The 16097-nt window shown below is 44.8% G+C and overlaps 1 protein-coding gene across 7 annotated transcripts in view; it reads right to left on the bottom strand.

Moving 5' to 3' along the window:
• Positions 1 to 16097, bottom strand: part of LOC108713441 (transcription factor Sox-6) — a 261335-nt gene that overhangs the window by 141657 nt on the left and 103581 nt on the right. For 6 of the 7 annotated variants that reach the window (XM_041589672.1, XM_041589669.1, XM_041589668.1 and 3 more), the window contains one exon: positions 4924 to 5164. The exons of the other annotated variant lie outside the window; for it this stretch is intronic. In XM_041589672.1, the coding sequence (XP_041445606.1) occupies positions 4924 to 5160 (237 nt within the window). In that variant the 5' untranslated portion in view covers positions 5161 to 5164. The remainder of the gene's footprint in view (positions 1 to 4923; positions 5165 to 16097) is intronic. 7 annotated transcript variants of the gene reach the window in all.

Raw genomic sequence — 16097 nt, 5'->3', positions numbered from 1 at the left:
TAGTGTGTTACTATAGTAACGTAGATTGTTGTCATGAGCATTAATAATGAAAGTATTAAAAACTGCCCCATGTTAAATAATTCGATCATTTTTAAACACTGGGCAAATTTGCACCTGGGCAGTAACCCATAGCAACCAGTTGGCTTTTTATCTTCCTGCTGCAGGTAGAGCTACAAAAGCCAGCCTCTGATTGGTTGCCATGCGTTACTGCCCAGGGGCAAATCTGCCCAGTGTTTATAATAGGGACGCACCAAATCCAGGATTCAGTTAGGGATTCCGAACCAAATCCAAATTTGCAAATTAGGGGCAGGGAGGGAAATCGTGTGATTTTTTGTCACAAAACAAGGAAGTAAAAAATGTTCCCCTTCCCACCCCTAATTTGCATATACAAGTTAGGATTCGGTTCGGTATTCGGTTGAAGGATTCGGGGGTTCGGTCGAATCCAAAATAGTGGATCTCGGTGCATCCCTAGTTTATTAATGACCTTCCAGATTCTCAGTTCCTCCTCCTATAAACACCAATGAGGATCTCAGGGCTACATGGGACCCCCACTTTGATTTACTGAGACATTTACCATTTCATTGTTATATTGTTTCCTTTAGATTCTAAGGACATTGCCTGAGTCTTGTATGAAGTGATTATACACACAGAAGTGAATGAAGAAGAGGTTTAGAGCTGTCTGGGTGCAGTACCTCATCTCACCAGCGTGGGCAGCAGCTAAGGTTTCCCATAGGAATGCAATAAAACAGCGCCACCTTATGATATGGACAATAGAATAACCCTAGAACTAAGTGTTTCTCAGGAACCTGGTTATTAACAACTGATTTAACCCATACCATGCCAAGGGCTGCCAGCAGGGAAGGGGTTAAAGGCGAGGCGCTGGAGCTGCCAATTCCCAGGCACAATTCCACCCATTGGATGATTTTGCTGTGGCAAGTGTTTTTTGTGAGGACCCCAGAGGCCGTGCGAGTGTTTGATCTGGAGCCGTATGCAAATGACAATACTTTGATCACTTACACACACTATCAATTAGAGGCACAGGGAAGAAAGAGCAAATTAGAGCAGTCTCTTCCTGCTAATAGTCATTTCTCTCCAAGAAATCACAGCATTAGATTAAAAATGATAATTAGGTTTTGTGCAATTGGACCAACAGAATATTAAGTGCCATCCTTTCATTCCTCTCCCCATAAATGATTAAACAGGCGCCGCCTGCCTGGGCATCTCTATGTATTAATACCCACACCCCTAATTACTCACTGAGACAACTCTACGACACCAACTGAACCCTAACAATCAGCGCTCCCCAAAATAATCTCATTCTAAGATACCGCACCTCTTCTGTCTTAAATGGCTTTGAAGGGAAAGTAAACTGAATGTCTTTATTCACAGGGGCAAACATTTGTACCATAAATTTCAGCATAGGTATTCCCTGTACTAAGCACAATTCAGCAGGAACAGCCCCTAAGTTTGCTCATAGTCTGTACAGAGAGATCCCATAAAACTATGGCAGCATAGGTATTCCCTGTACTAAGCACAATTCAGCAGGAACAGTCCCCTAAGTTTGCTCATAGTCTGTACAGAGAGATCCCATAAAACTATGGCAGCATAGGTATTCCCTGTACTAAGCACAATTCAGCAGGAACAGTCCCTAAGTTTGCTCATAGTCTGTACAGAGAGATCCCATAAAACAGCATAGGTATTCCCTGTACTAAGCACAATTTAGCAGGAACAGTCCCTAAGTTTGCTCATTGTCTGTACAGAGAGATCCCATAAAACTATGGCAGCATAGGTATTCCTTGTACTAAGCACAATTCAGCAGGAACAGTCCCCTAAATTTGCTCATAGTCTGTACAGAGAGATCCCATAAAACAGCATAGGTATTCCCTGTACTAAGCACAATTTAGCAGGAACAGTCCCTAAGTTTGCTCATTGTCTGTACAGAGAGATCCCATAAAACTAAGGCAGCATAGGTATCCCCTGTACTAAGCACAATTCAGCAGGAACAGTCCCTAAGTTTGCTCATAGTCTGTACAGAGAGATCCCATAAAACTATGACAGTATAGGTATTCCCTGTACTAAGCACAATTCAGCAGGAACAGTCCCTAAATTTGCTCATAGTCTGTACAGAGAGATCCCATAAAACTATAGCAGCATAGGTATTCCCTGTACTAAGCACAATTCAGCAGGAACAGTCCCTACATTTGCTAGATTAACAGGAACATTCAAAACTCTCCTGTTTGGTTGCCAGGCTCAATGCCCATAGCAACTATACAACAATATAAATCTTCCCTTGGAGACAGGCAGAATAGACACAAAGGAAGGATCAGGCAGAGATTAATCTCAGTGTAGAACAAAGTAAAAGTGAGTTTTTTCGGTTAAAGTCTCTGGCCGGGCGCCAGTATGACAGCTCCTTCATGTCAGCAGAGATGAATAAAGACACGTATGAGAGGTCTGAGCACTTGATATCAAAGACAAAAGCTTTCCAATTAGCTTTGGACCCTTCCCAAAAAGAAATACATTGGAATGCTGGAAAATGTGTTGTTGGCTCTGGCCGGATGAGAACTGAAAAGGAAGTGTGAGTTTCTGCACTTTCTGGCAACGCTGTTAAACAGTATAAAAGTGTCATTTTGTAGTTGTACAAGTACTAGGCAGCGAGTGAGTATTTCGGGTCATTATACTGCTCAGAAAGTAACACAACTGTCCCATCATTTGCCAGAACAGGGCGGGGCTTCAATGGAAAAGAGACAGAGGGGCGTGGCAAAATCCATGTTGTCTTTTATTTATTATAAATAAGTAACAAAGAATTGTTAGTTAAACTGGAGATAATGAGTTCTGTATGAACAAACCCCTCCCATAAACCTCAATGCTGTGGCTTACAGATAAGGAGGAGTCCATTATGCAGGGGGTTTATCTGTGCAATGAATGGATATTGGGAAGTTGCTTAGAATTTCTGATTGTAATTAAACTCAATTTTCACCAAACTCAGAATTCTGCATCACACAATCCCGGGCTGCAGATTCCCAGGGCTTTTTGTGCAATAGAACAGCTGAGCGGACATGGGCCTGGGATCCCTGTAACAAAGTGTGAGACCTGTCAGAGTGAGGGGTAAATGGGGAGACAGCTGCTATTTCCGATAGCTCCCAGGCTGTTGTGAGTAGAAGTGCACAGCTGGGAGCGACTGCTGAGTGACCGTTACAAGTAGATTTGTTTGGGCAGTGCAGAGTATTGGGGAGTCTGGGGCACAAGCGTTGCAGTTGGTCAGATAAAGAGCAATATGTACAGGAGACGTTAGGGGCTTTGGCTCTTATTATACAAACATTGGAATTTCAGAAAAAATGTAATTTATTTGGCAGAGACGTCAGTCTTGTTTTGTGCAGATCAGGGGCCTGGGGGATATTGCAACATAATTACCCGCCTGGTGCAAAACACTGGGGCTTCTGACCCCCAAGTAAAAATACGTCACTTTTAAGCCTCTGATTTGTTTTAAGGAACAAACTCAAACTTTCCACCTTTTCTTCAAAGTCTTCAGATAAATTCCTTTCTGCCCCCAGTGTGTCAGGGAAAGGGCCGTGATTTATGGAAGATCTAAACTCAAATCCCTGTTGGTTTGAGGAAAACTGTAACTGAACTACACTTCCCAGCATGCTTAGCTCTGCATTCTCAATCCATTTTACTTTATTCCACAAGTCTATCTGGGTCGTTACTGGCTCAGCAACATCAGGGCATAAAGGAACTTATTGATTCAGTATTTAACCCACATATAACTCAGTCCCACAGTCATATACAGAGTTGGATATCGGGGTCCCCCATTACTAACTGGGCAGCTCCACCTATTGCCTATTATATTCCTGTACTGTAGTGTAGCAAATGGGGGAGAGGAGAAATATAGAAGGGGAGAGAAGAGGGAGGATGGGGGAGAGTAAGGCCAAACAGTTGGGGAGAAAAGGAAAGGAGAGGGGATGAGAGACAGAAGGAGAGAAGAGGGAGGATTGGGGAGAATAGGAAAGGGGTGAGAGACAGGAGGAGAGAAGATACAATTACATCAGTAGAAGGGAAGAGAGATAATGAAGAGAGAAGAAGAGGAACTATATTTGGTCTCTGGTGGCCCCAACACTGGTCCCTGCAAAGCCCGTGTTTCTGAGCCAGATCACCCAACATTAAGGAATAAAAGGTGACTTATGGGGTTCTGTGAGTTTCGGATCATCGTTGGAGTTTAGTGGGAGCTGGTGCTTCATGGGAAACGTTCCTCAAAAAGACTGGGCCCTGCACTTGGCCTTCTACCCCCCCCCCCCAGCAAGATGCAAGCAATGGTGTGTAACTCTATCCTCAAAAAATAAATACAAAATAAAGAGAAACCTACCCCCCCCCCAAACAATGAAATGTGGCCCCACACTGGATGACAGACAGTTGTACGTGGGGATGAATACAGACACCAAACTGTCATCAATCAGTGCCAATGAGGGGACAATAAATAAGGGTCTGGGCTGCTGATGAAATCATCCAATGACCTCATTCTCCCATCACTGAATACTGATAAACCTATCGCATCGTCGCTGCCTTCCTGCTCCTCCAATAGGAAGTGATTGTTTTATCCTGAAATTCCCCAGCAGCCCATTCACACCCGCAACTTCCATTCCTCAAGTGTTTGTATAAGACAGAGGGTGTCTATTGTTTCCCACAGGCACAACTATCAGTCTCACATCTCACGCCCATTGTATATAAATATACATAATCTCTGTGTGTTCTTTATAATTCTATAGAACTGCCACTAGTCTACTGTCCCAGGCGTGTGAATGACTCTGTATAGTGCCCCCTTTAGTGGCAATAGGGCCCTGCACAATATCCAACTTTACTTATACGAGTATGAGGAACAGTATGGCAGCTCCTGCCCAGACGTATCAATACAAATAGACCAGTCCTTACCATTCTGTGTTGGGAAGAGATCATGCTGTCCCAGTCAACATCAGCCGGTAGGGTAGTGACAAGTGACGGTAGCTCCTCTGAGAGAGGTTTGTTGTGATTCAGGGGGTGCAGGGGCAGGTGGGAGGCCATGATCTGATCTTTACATTCATTCATTTCTCGTGATGCTAAATCCCCAGTCATCTCTTCCTCTCCTTCCGCTTTACAAGTGAATGGAGAGGCGGCTTGCTTGGAAGACATCCTTCTGCACAGAGACACAGAGAGCAACAGGTCAGTTTGTATTCATAGTACTCTGACCCGCCCACGCGGAACCTCTATAATCTTCCCATCAGGAACAACAACTCTGCTGCCCTCCAGCTCCCAGCAATGTGCTAGCAAAGTGTAATAACAAAAATAGCCTTTTTATGTGTACAGAGGGGCCACTATCACTAAGAAATTGGGGACCAGGAGTATAAAGGGGACAGTGGGGTTCCTGACTGATGTACAATATCAATATATGTGTGAGATACAGATCATTATCCCAAGGTTTGGGGGTACAGGAGTATAGAGGGACAGTGGGGTTCCTGACTGATGTACAATATCAATATATGTGTGAGATACAGATCATTATCCCAAGGTTTGGGGGTACAGGAGTATAGAGGGGACAGTGGAGTTCCTGACTGATGTACAATATCAATATATGTGTGAGATACAGATCATTATCCTAAGGTTTGGGGGTGCAGGAGTATTGAGGGGACAGTGGGGTTCCTGACTGATGTACAATATCAATATATGTGTGAGATACAGATCATTATCCCAAGGTTTGGGGGTGCAGGAGTATAGAGGGACAGTGGGGTTCCTGACTGATGTACAATATCAATATATGTGTGAGATACAGATCATTATCCCAAGGTTTGGGGGTGCAGGAGTATTGAGGGGACAGTGGGGTTCCTGACTGATGTACAATATCAATATATGTGTGAGATACAGATCATTATCCCAAGGTTTGGGGGTGCAGGAGTATAGAGGGACAGTGGGGTTCATGACTGATGTACAATATCAATATATGTGTGAGATACAGATCATTATCCCAAGGTTTGGGGGTGCAGGAGTATAGAGGGACAGTGGGGTTCCTGACTGATGTACATTATCAATATATGTGTGAGATACAGATCATTATCCCAAGGTTTGGGGGTTCAGGAGTATAGAGGGACAGTGGGGTTCCTGACTGATGTACAATATCAATATATGTGTGAGATACAGATCATTATCCCAAGGTTTGGGGGTGCAGGAGTATAGAGGGACAGTGGGGTTCCTGACTGATGTACAATATCAATATATGTGTGAGATACCGATCATTATCCCAAGGTTTGGGGGTGCAGGAGTATAGAGGGACAGTGGGGTTCCTGACTGATGTACAATATCAATATATGTGTGAGATACAGATCATTATCCCAAGGTTTGGGGGTGCAGGAGTATAGAGGGACAGTGGGGTTCCTGACTGATGTACAATATCAATATATGTGTGAGATACAGATCATTATCCCAAGGTTTGGGGGTGCAGGAGTATAGAGGGGACAGTGGGGTTCCTGACTGATGTACAATATCAATATATGTGTGAGATACAGATCATTATCCCAAGGTTTGGGGGTGCAGGAGTATAGAGGGGACAGTTGGGTTCCTGACTCTGGTTCTAATTGGGTTCTAGCAGGGGTGGAGAAACAATGAACCTCTGTAACTGAACTACAGTTCTTAGCCTGATGTTGATGCTGGCAGGGAATGCTGGGATTTGTAGTCTGACAGTAACTGTGAGTAAAGGACAGACAATTGGGTCAGAGTTTCTCGCCGAGCTCTTTCCAGACTTCGTTGTTCAATTAATCATAATTTGTTGGTTTGAAGAAAAAACAGAGAGAAAAATCAAACCCTTGTTTCAATAATTGATGTCATTTTCGTTGCATTAATCCTCTCGCACATCAATGCGCAACTATTGTCACGGGACGCCATAAAAGCAGATTTAGTCGTATTTTATTGATTACAACAGTTCTGGTTCGCGGCCGATGCATTAATAACGCCCGGCACAAAAAAAAAAAGAGAGGAAAAAACACGTTAAATTTTAAAGTGAGTTTCTGTGTTTCGCTGGTTGGAATGTTTTATTCAATGCGGGGGGAGCTCATTAGCCAAATTACTGTTAATAAATGAATAGACGAGAAGATGAAGGTCTCTGCTGCGCAACGTAAGCGTCGGGTCTGCAGATTCCCCAGTAATGTCTTTTCCTATTTCCAGAATTCGACAGGAACCAATGGACTCAGCGGCTTTGCTACAGAGGGTTGGACCCGGCATTTAGGAAATGGTTCTGGTTAATTAAGAGAAGGGGGGTGTGAGATTCCAGGGGAAGAGGCTCAGAAAGGAACATGGTGGGAGCAAAGGGGGGGGGGGATAGTTACTTCCCTACACATAAACTTTTAAGGTTCTTGGCACAGGGATCAGTCACCCACTGGCAGAGAAATCTGGAATCTGTGCCCAGTCAGTGACAATAATGGAACCACACCGGACACCACTTGTACCAGCACTATGAGGCAACTCTCAAGAATAGTCAAAGACAGGTCCATGGGTGGCATGAGCAGAGCAACCAGGTCCATGGGTTCCATGAGCAGAGCAACCAGGTCCATGGAGACCATGAGCAGAGCAACCAGGTCAATGGAAGTCATGAGTAGAGCAACCAGGTCCATGGGTGCCATGAGCAGAGCAACCAGGTCCATGGAAGCCATAATCAGAGCAACCAGGTCCATGGAAGCCATGAGCAGAGCATCCAGGTCCATCGGTTACATGAGCAGAGCAACCAGGTATATGGAGACCATGAGCAGAGCAACCAGGACCATGGAGACCATGAGCAGAGCAATCAGGTCCATGGGAGTCATGAGCAGAGCAACCAGGTCCATGGGTGCCATGAGCAGAGCAACCAGATCCATGGAAGTCACGAGCAGAGCAACCAGGTCCATGGAAGCCATGAGCAGAGAAACCAGGTCCATGGAAGCCATGAGCAGAGCAACCAGGTCCGTGGAAGCCATGAGCAGAGCAACCAGGTCCATGGGTGCCATGAGCAGAGCAACCAGGTCCATGGGTGCCATGAGCAGAGCATCCAGGTCCATGGAAGTCATTAGCAGAGCAACCAGGTCCTTGGGTGCCACGAGCAGAGAAACCAGGTCCATGGAAGTCATGAGCAGAGCAACCAGGTCCATGGGTGCCATGAGCGGAGCATCCAGGTCCATAGGAGAAAACAGCCAGGTCTATTAGGATGACCATACTCAAGTCAATAAAAGTTCTGTATTGTCTCAGCCTTTGTTTCTACCAGTCATCTCCATATTGTGGCCCTAGGGGTTTCAAAGAAAATTATAGTTTAACTCTTTAAGTGCAACATGACCTGCCAACTGACCCCACTACATTTCTGGTTGACCCTTTGATCTGCCCTGGCCGCTGGCTTACATGGCAAATGGTGAAATGTATCACTGAAGAAGGGGTTAATTGAGAAAGCGAAGGGTAACATAGAAGGCTATTATAGGTTAAATACTGATTTACTCCAAGGTATTTAATGAGTTTAGTGGAATAATTAACCCTGTGTGCACACAGCAGCAGACAGGCAACATTACAGACCCCCCATTACTACGGGAGAATCCTCTTCTATTCATTAGGAAGAAGCGTGCAACCTGTAGCAAGTTCCCTGGGGGAGACAGAAGCGCAGACTCTGCTGCAACACTGTAACACGTTCCCTGGGAGAAGCAAAAAAGTGCAGACTTGGCTGCAACATTGTAGCAAACTTTCAGGAACTTGCAATTTGGGAAGAGATACAGGAATTTACAGGCCTGTTAATAAACTAAACCCAGGGAAATAAACCCACTAAATTAAAAAAAAAATCGCATCCAACTGGGTTATTAATACAGTATCATTGGGTGTAAAGGAGAAGCAACATTTAAGGGGCAACAGTGTTGGGTATAAGTGCAGATATGGGACCTGTTATCCAGAATTATTGGGATCTGGGGTCTTCCGGATAACGGATCATTCCGTAATTTGGATCTTCATACCTTAAGTCTACTATAAAAACCTTCAAACATGAAATAAAGCCAATAGGCTGGTTTTGCCTCCAACAAGGATTAATTATATCTTAGTTGGGATCAAGTACAAGCGACTGTTTTATTATTACACAGAAAAAGGAAATCAGTTTTAAAAATGTGGTTTATTTGGAAAAAATGGAGACTATGGGAGATGAGCATTCTGTAATTCAGAGCTTTCTGGATAACAGATCCCATACCAGTACAGGGGGAATCTCTGGGTTCATTGATCTCATGGCGCACCGGAAGCCACAGCAACATATTTGCCATTAGCGAATCATTTAGCCCCCGGTACTGTTCCCACAGACAAATAAATATGGGGGGTCTGAGAATGTGGTTGGAAAGGGGGTGAAAGGTGCAGGTGGGAGACTTTGTGAATATTGCAGCGCTGGAAATATCAGGTGCCAGGGAAAATAATTACACTGATTCCAATCGCCGCCCTAATGAGGCAGCCGCGCATCTCATCGCATTTCGCAGCTAATGTTAAGATTCTCACAATTAATGAGAGGGGGGGCTTGCATGGGAAAAAAAGGGGGATCATATTTATTCAGAAATTGTAATTATTCATCAAAATTAGGTCTCTGGTATCATAAACGAAAGAGTGGGAGAATTAAAGTGACTTCCCCCATAGAATTGACACCATGGAATAGGGTTACTTGCCCTTTATTTGAACACTCGCATTACAGCACCGCCGCCTAGAGCCGCCTGCAACTGGTAAAATGCGCAGAAAGCGATGAACATTAATTAATAGGGAATCGATTTCCCAATGAAGCTGCAGCCAAGTATCCCCACCCCCAGGGGGGTCTGGCACAGGACGGGGGGGGGGGGGCAGTTTCATTCTTTAAAGGGTATCAGTTGCCAACGTCTCTCACTGCCGCCCTATTTATACCCCGATATCATCTTGCGCCTGGGATTCCAAGGCCGGACAATGCTTTCTCCAGATGACGTGCTGTAATGGCGACTGAATTAGCAACGTCTCATCATCTCAGCCGCTCATTTGAGGGATCATTCTAGAGTGCAAGCTCCAGCGACCCCTGCCAGGGAATCTGGCAACACATAAAAGGGGTCGGCTTGGGGGGTTCTGCAGAATGACAATGGAGACACACCTGAGTTACCTTTCCATTCTAGAAACTGCCACGGTCTAGTAACCCATAGCAACCAATTAAATTAGATGTTTGCTTTCCAACAGGAAGCCAGTAAAGGCTAACTGATGATCGGTTGCTATGGGTTACTAGACCAGCAGCACTTACACCATGGTCACGTACAATAATTAGCGACAAGTGGTTCCTTATTTGCAGGTGAACTTTACCTTCACTGATTCAGTTACACCATGTGACCCACGCACACACATAAGTGAAAGAATCCATCAAATCTGAGCGCAATCTCCTGAGTGCAAACCTGGCGCAGAACAATAGGCGCCAATTAACCCCGAGCTGCGCAGCTGGAGACACGGAGAGGGAAGGTGGCGCCTCCGAGAGACAATTTGAGTATAAGGAAGGCCGGCTCCTCACTCTTAATCAGCCAATAAATTATTTCCTGCAATTACATTAAATAGAAAATTATCTTCAAATTGGGAGTGTTAATTGAAAATCAAAATTCAGAGTGAAGTTTAGAAATTACACGCTGAATATAATGAGCTGCCAAGGCTTCACCCCTGTTTTATCAACAGCCTCTTAATAATCCCCCCAGTGCCCAGAGAGCTGCCCACTTACTGTGCCCACAAATTAAAACCAAACAAATACTTTGCCCAGCGAGGGAGGGGGGCGAGGGGTATTTATCTCTCATATTCAGCACACGAAATTCTCTCTCTCTGTCTGATTCCCCTTTATTCTATGTCTTCTAATAAGATTATTCAGCTCCCATGAACCTTCTACTCTCATAATACTGAGTCATGTGATCCCTGCACCTCACACCCCCACCCTAACTGGCCCTCAGCCTGAACTCATAACAAGGTTACAGATATATAGAAACATCGGGGTGTCCTACTGTCTCCATCTTGCCCTACTGTCTCCATCTTGTCCTACTGTCTCCATCTTGCCCTACTGTCTCCATCATGTCCTACTGTCTCCATCTTGTCCTACTGTCTCCATCTTGCCCTACTGTCTCCATCATGTCCTACTGTCTCCATCATGTCCTACTGTCTCCATCTTGTCCTACTGTCTTCATTCCTCCCTACTGTCTCCATCTTGCCCTACTGTCTCCATCTTGTCCTACTGTCTCCATCTTGTCCTACTGTCTCCATCTTGCCCTACTGTCTCCATCATGTCCTACTGTCTCCATCTTGCCCTACTGTCTTCATTCCTCCCTACTGTCTCCATCTTGCCCTACTGTCTCCATCTTGCCCTACTGTCTCCATCTTGTCCTACTGTCTCCATCTTGTCCTACTGTCTCCATCTTGCCCTACTGTCTCCATCTTGCCCTACTGTCTCCATCTTGCCCTACTGTCTCCATCTTGTCCTACTGTCTCCATCTTGCCCTACTGTCTCCATCATGTGCTACTGTCTCCATCATGTCCTACTGTTGCATTAAGCTATATGTATATATTAATATATAGCTGATCCCCTTTTGGTCTGGTTTAGCCTTCCTAAATCTTCATTATTGGCTGACTTTGGCCCTCAGCAGTCACTGTTATGTGGGTCCTTGATACACAGTGTGGCCTATCAGGACAGTTTGTTCTGTATCTGTACAAACCCTACTAACACTAGTGTGTAACACAGAATGGTGACAAGTAAACACTATTGTTCCCAGCCATAAAAGTCAATGGCATGAGCTGGAGGTCAGCTTTTTTTTGCAACAGAGAGAAACTGGATCCTCAGAAACACATGTCCCCGGTCACAGGACCCTCATGGACATCGGCACAGAGACGCTCCCGGGAGCCACAGAACAGGGGGTTGCGTGATGTAAATTAATCAGTTGAAACAATCCCTGAGCCAAACATTCCAATAGGACATCTGAGCCCGGGGACAGGGAAGTAACATTGTCAGCTAAGTATAAAGCCCAGCACTTGCTTATTTGTGATGGGACAGAACCCAGATATAGAATATACAGACAGAGATGGGATAGATAGATAAATAGATAGATAGATGATAGATAGATAGATAGAGAGATATATAGATAGATAGATAGATAGATAGATAGATAGATAGATAGATAGATAGATAGATAGATAGATAGATAATAGATAGATAGATAGATAGATAGATAGATAGATAGATAGATAATAGATAGATAGATAGATAATAGATAGATAGAAAGATAGATAGATAGATAGATAGATAGATAGATAGATAGATAGATAGATAATAGATAGATAGATAGATAATAGATAGATAGATAGATAGATAGATAATAGATAGATAAATAGATAGATAGATAGATAGATAGATAATAGATAGATAATAGATAGATATGGACAGAGAGAGAAGGAGAGATACTGTAGATGATGGGGAAGAGACAGATAGGTAGATAGTTAAGGGGAGGGAGGGCCACACCAGCAAAGGCAGGGGAGGAACAGAAAACATTAGGCAGGGGTGGGATAGACACGATTAGGCAGGGGAGGGACAGAAAAGATTAGGCAGGGGAGGGACAGACAAGATTAGGTAGGGGAGGGACAGACAAGATTAGGTAGGGGAGGGACAAACATGATTAGGCAGGGGAGGGACAGAAAAGATTAGACAGGGGAGGGACAGAAAAGATTAGGTAGGGGAGGGACAAACATGATTAGGCAGGGGAGGGACAGAAAAGATTAGACAGGGGAGGGACAGACAAGATTAGGTAGGGGAGGGACAGACAAGATTAGACAGGGGAGGAACAGAGCAGTTTAGGCAGGGGTGGGAGATAGTAACGGTCTCCAGTTGTCAGTGCCATCAGAGAAAGAAGCAAGATGACAAACAGTGAATGATGAGGGTTTTGCCCTCAGATAAAGTGACAAGTTTTGTGCTCCAGAAGCATCAAGTCTTCATTGTTTCCTCTAATCCAGAATAGTGTGAATATTGTATAGAAGTGAATATTCAGGCACAGCGATGGGTAACGGGGACAAGTCAGTTGATTGTGCTCCTTCCCTGGCTCAGACTATAAGGGGTTCGGGCAGGTTCTCGGCAGAGAAGGGAATATCATTCTGTTCCTGTTGCAGCTCCCGGGGTGTCAGTGGGAAAAGTGATAAAACTGTAACAATTGGGAGAATTCTCTGCACTTGCAGATACCTGATATCTCTGCCCTGCGGCCCAGTCATTCCTCCCTGCTGCAGTCTGCGCTGCTATTCTGTCAGGACATGCAGGAGGGAGATCAGCATTATGTAAATACAACATTCCTAAATTAGGGTCAGCGGCATCCGCAGAAACAAACACCTGCACAACAAGAACTGACAAGCACAGCAACAACCATATCACTCAGTCTTGCCAACTTCCATTGTTATTCTCCTTCCCCAGATACTCCAATCTTCTCCTTTACCCAGACACCCCAATCTTCTCCCTTCCCCAGACACCCCAATCTTCTCCCTTCCCCAGATACCCCAATCTTCTCCTTTACCCAAACACTCCAATCTTCTCCTTTCCCCAGATACCCCAATATTCTCCCTTCCCCAGACACCCCCAATCTTCTCCTTTACCTAGACAGTCCAATCTTTTCCTTTCCCCAGATACCCCAATATTCTACCTTCCCCAGATACCCCAATCTTCTCCTTCCCCAGATACCCCAATCTTCTCCTTTACCCAGACACTCCAATCTTTTCCTTTACCAAGATACCCCATTCTTCTCCCTTCCCAGATAACCCAATCTTCTCTTTTTTTTCCCCACATACCCCAATATTCTCCCTTCTCCAGACAACCCAATCCTCTCCTTTACCCAGATACCCCAATCTTCTCCTTCCCCAGACACCCCAATCTTCTCCCTTCCCCGGATACAATGAAACTCTTATTATCAGTGGTCTATGGAAGTGGCATGTCCATATAAAACAAATGAAAACCTATGAGTGACACTTGCACTTAAATAATCAGTTCCTCTGAGCTGCTGAGTGTGGGAACCAGACACTTACAAGTGTTATATACTTGGCATAAGAATTGTATTAAAAGCAATAATGAACCCCTAAATAAAATCAGTGTGGATATAAGAAATGCCAGTTCTATCGTTGGCCAAAGCTCCACTTATAATGGACTGAGCCGCCCGGCTGGTCTTTACTAAGGATATGAGAAGCCACTCGGGAGATTTGTATGAGACACAAGGGCCACGTGATTCCTGAAACTCAAACAGCACAAGATTATTGCTGAAACATGGGATTGTTTTGTAGTGTAGAAAAAGCATTTGTCCTGGGACCCCAGCCCCCCGGCAAAGATTACAGTACAACTGCTGTTAAATATTCCCCTACATACATCAACAATGTCCCACCCACAGGCACAGTGATACTTCCACTCCCAGCATGCCCTGAATGAAATGGTTAAAATAAGGGGTTTAATAACTGCAGGAATATCAGAGGAATGGGGGAGTCAGACTGAGAGTGAGGAAGCAAATTCCAGAGACAGGTCAGCTCCCCAGCATGCAAAGGGTTAACCTGTCATAAAGTGCCAGAGCTTCTGACCATTAGTCCTTTATACTGGTGCGGCCTTGGTCCCGGGCATATAGACTACAGTGTCTCGGAGAAGTGTAACTAATGTATATTGCTGGGGGTTATGGAGAGTATAGGGGGGCTGTAACTGTACTGTAAGGGGGGCTACGACTGTATTGTACATTGAGGGGTACAAAAGGCAAAAGATGGCGCCTAAGGAAGACTTTGTTGGATTACTGCGCAGGGTTTGCTGCTTAGGGAATGAATTGTAGTTATTTAACGAGGGCATCTCATTACATCTCACACTTAACGAAGTTGGAAAAGGCACTCGAGGGGATAGGAACATTTGATACGAGTGTTGCTTCTCGGCTCTACACGAGGTGCCAGGGGACAAGAGGAATTTGATTAAAGAGCAACAATCTCGGCACAAGCGACTGATGGAAACGTGCGGAGCCGCTAATTCTGCGCTCATCCAATCGGATTATTGCTTTATAGACCTAGATCATGTGATCAATGGCACTTGTACTATCAGAGGATGTCACATGACCAGGACCACCGACCCCCCAAATCTCCTCTTTTTCATTAAATGTTAAATGTTGTCATTCTCATGTACAAGCCAAAACTGAAACAGGTCTCCGTAGCCCCCCAATATCAGTGATTTTCCAACTCCCAGTCTCTGAATCGCCCCAATTGAGTTCTCTGCCAATGAGACGCGCCAGCCTCTGATTAAATGATCCAGAATTACAGGAGAAAATGAATATCCGTAAACAGCATCCTATAAATATCCGCTCGCTAAAAGAACGTCGGGAATTTCTAATTCAGACTAAAATGTTACATGGAAACAATATCAGCCTGTTTGTCGTCTGTCTGCAGCAGAGAATATCTCTATAGCTATAGATCCCTGTATCCACTACTCCTGTCAATAGATACACAGGCAGAGCCATTACATGATAGATAGACGTATAATTTAATAGTTTAATTAATTGCAGTACCACTTCTTCACCAGCGCAACCAGACGTCACTCTCTATAGGGCTGCCATAGGAGAGCGCCCCCATGTGTAATATTACATATAAACGACTGGATGAATGGATTGACTGCAGCTCATATTAATCCCTGGGGTGATACGTCTATAAATATATTATCAGGGCAGGAACCCCAACTCCTCCTGAGTAAATACCGCACCAGATTCAAGGGCCCAGGATTCCTGTTTGAATATTCCTAAAGCACAGGGACCCCCCCCCAACCCTCCTGTCTTTAAAGATAAAGGAGGAATCCAGTGCTGGTATCTGTAACCCAGAGTTCATGGGTTCAATATGTCAGTCCTGGTTCATGGACCCCCATCCACCCCACCAGGGGGAATGAAAAGCAGATGCACCCGGGACTTTATGGTCTCTTTCATCTCAGCAGCTCCCGTTATCTGTGTCCTACTGACACTTCCCCTTTAATAGAACTCACCTGGGATCATGTACAGAGAGGCCCTGGGAGTTACCTGTCAATGGATGCTGGGAATTTTTCTACAGCAGGTGGGGGGGGGAGGTCATGGCTGGACAAC

Source organism: Xenopus laevis, chromosome 4L (genome assembly GCF_017654675.1).
Source record: "Xenopus laevis strain J_2021 chromosome 4L, Xenopus_laevis_v10.1, whole genome shotgun sequence".
NCBI lineage: Eukaryota > Metazoa > Chordata > Amphibia > Anura > Pipidae > Xenopus > Xenopus laevis.
Note: the sequence above shows the minus strand (reverse complement) of the source record. Positions and strands in the feature narration are given on the sequence as shown.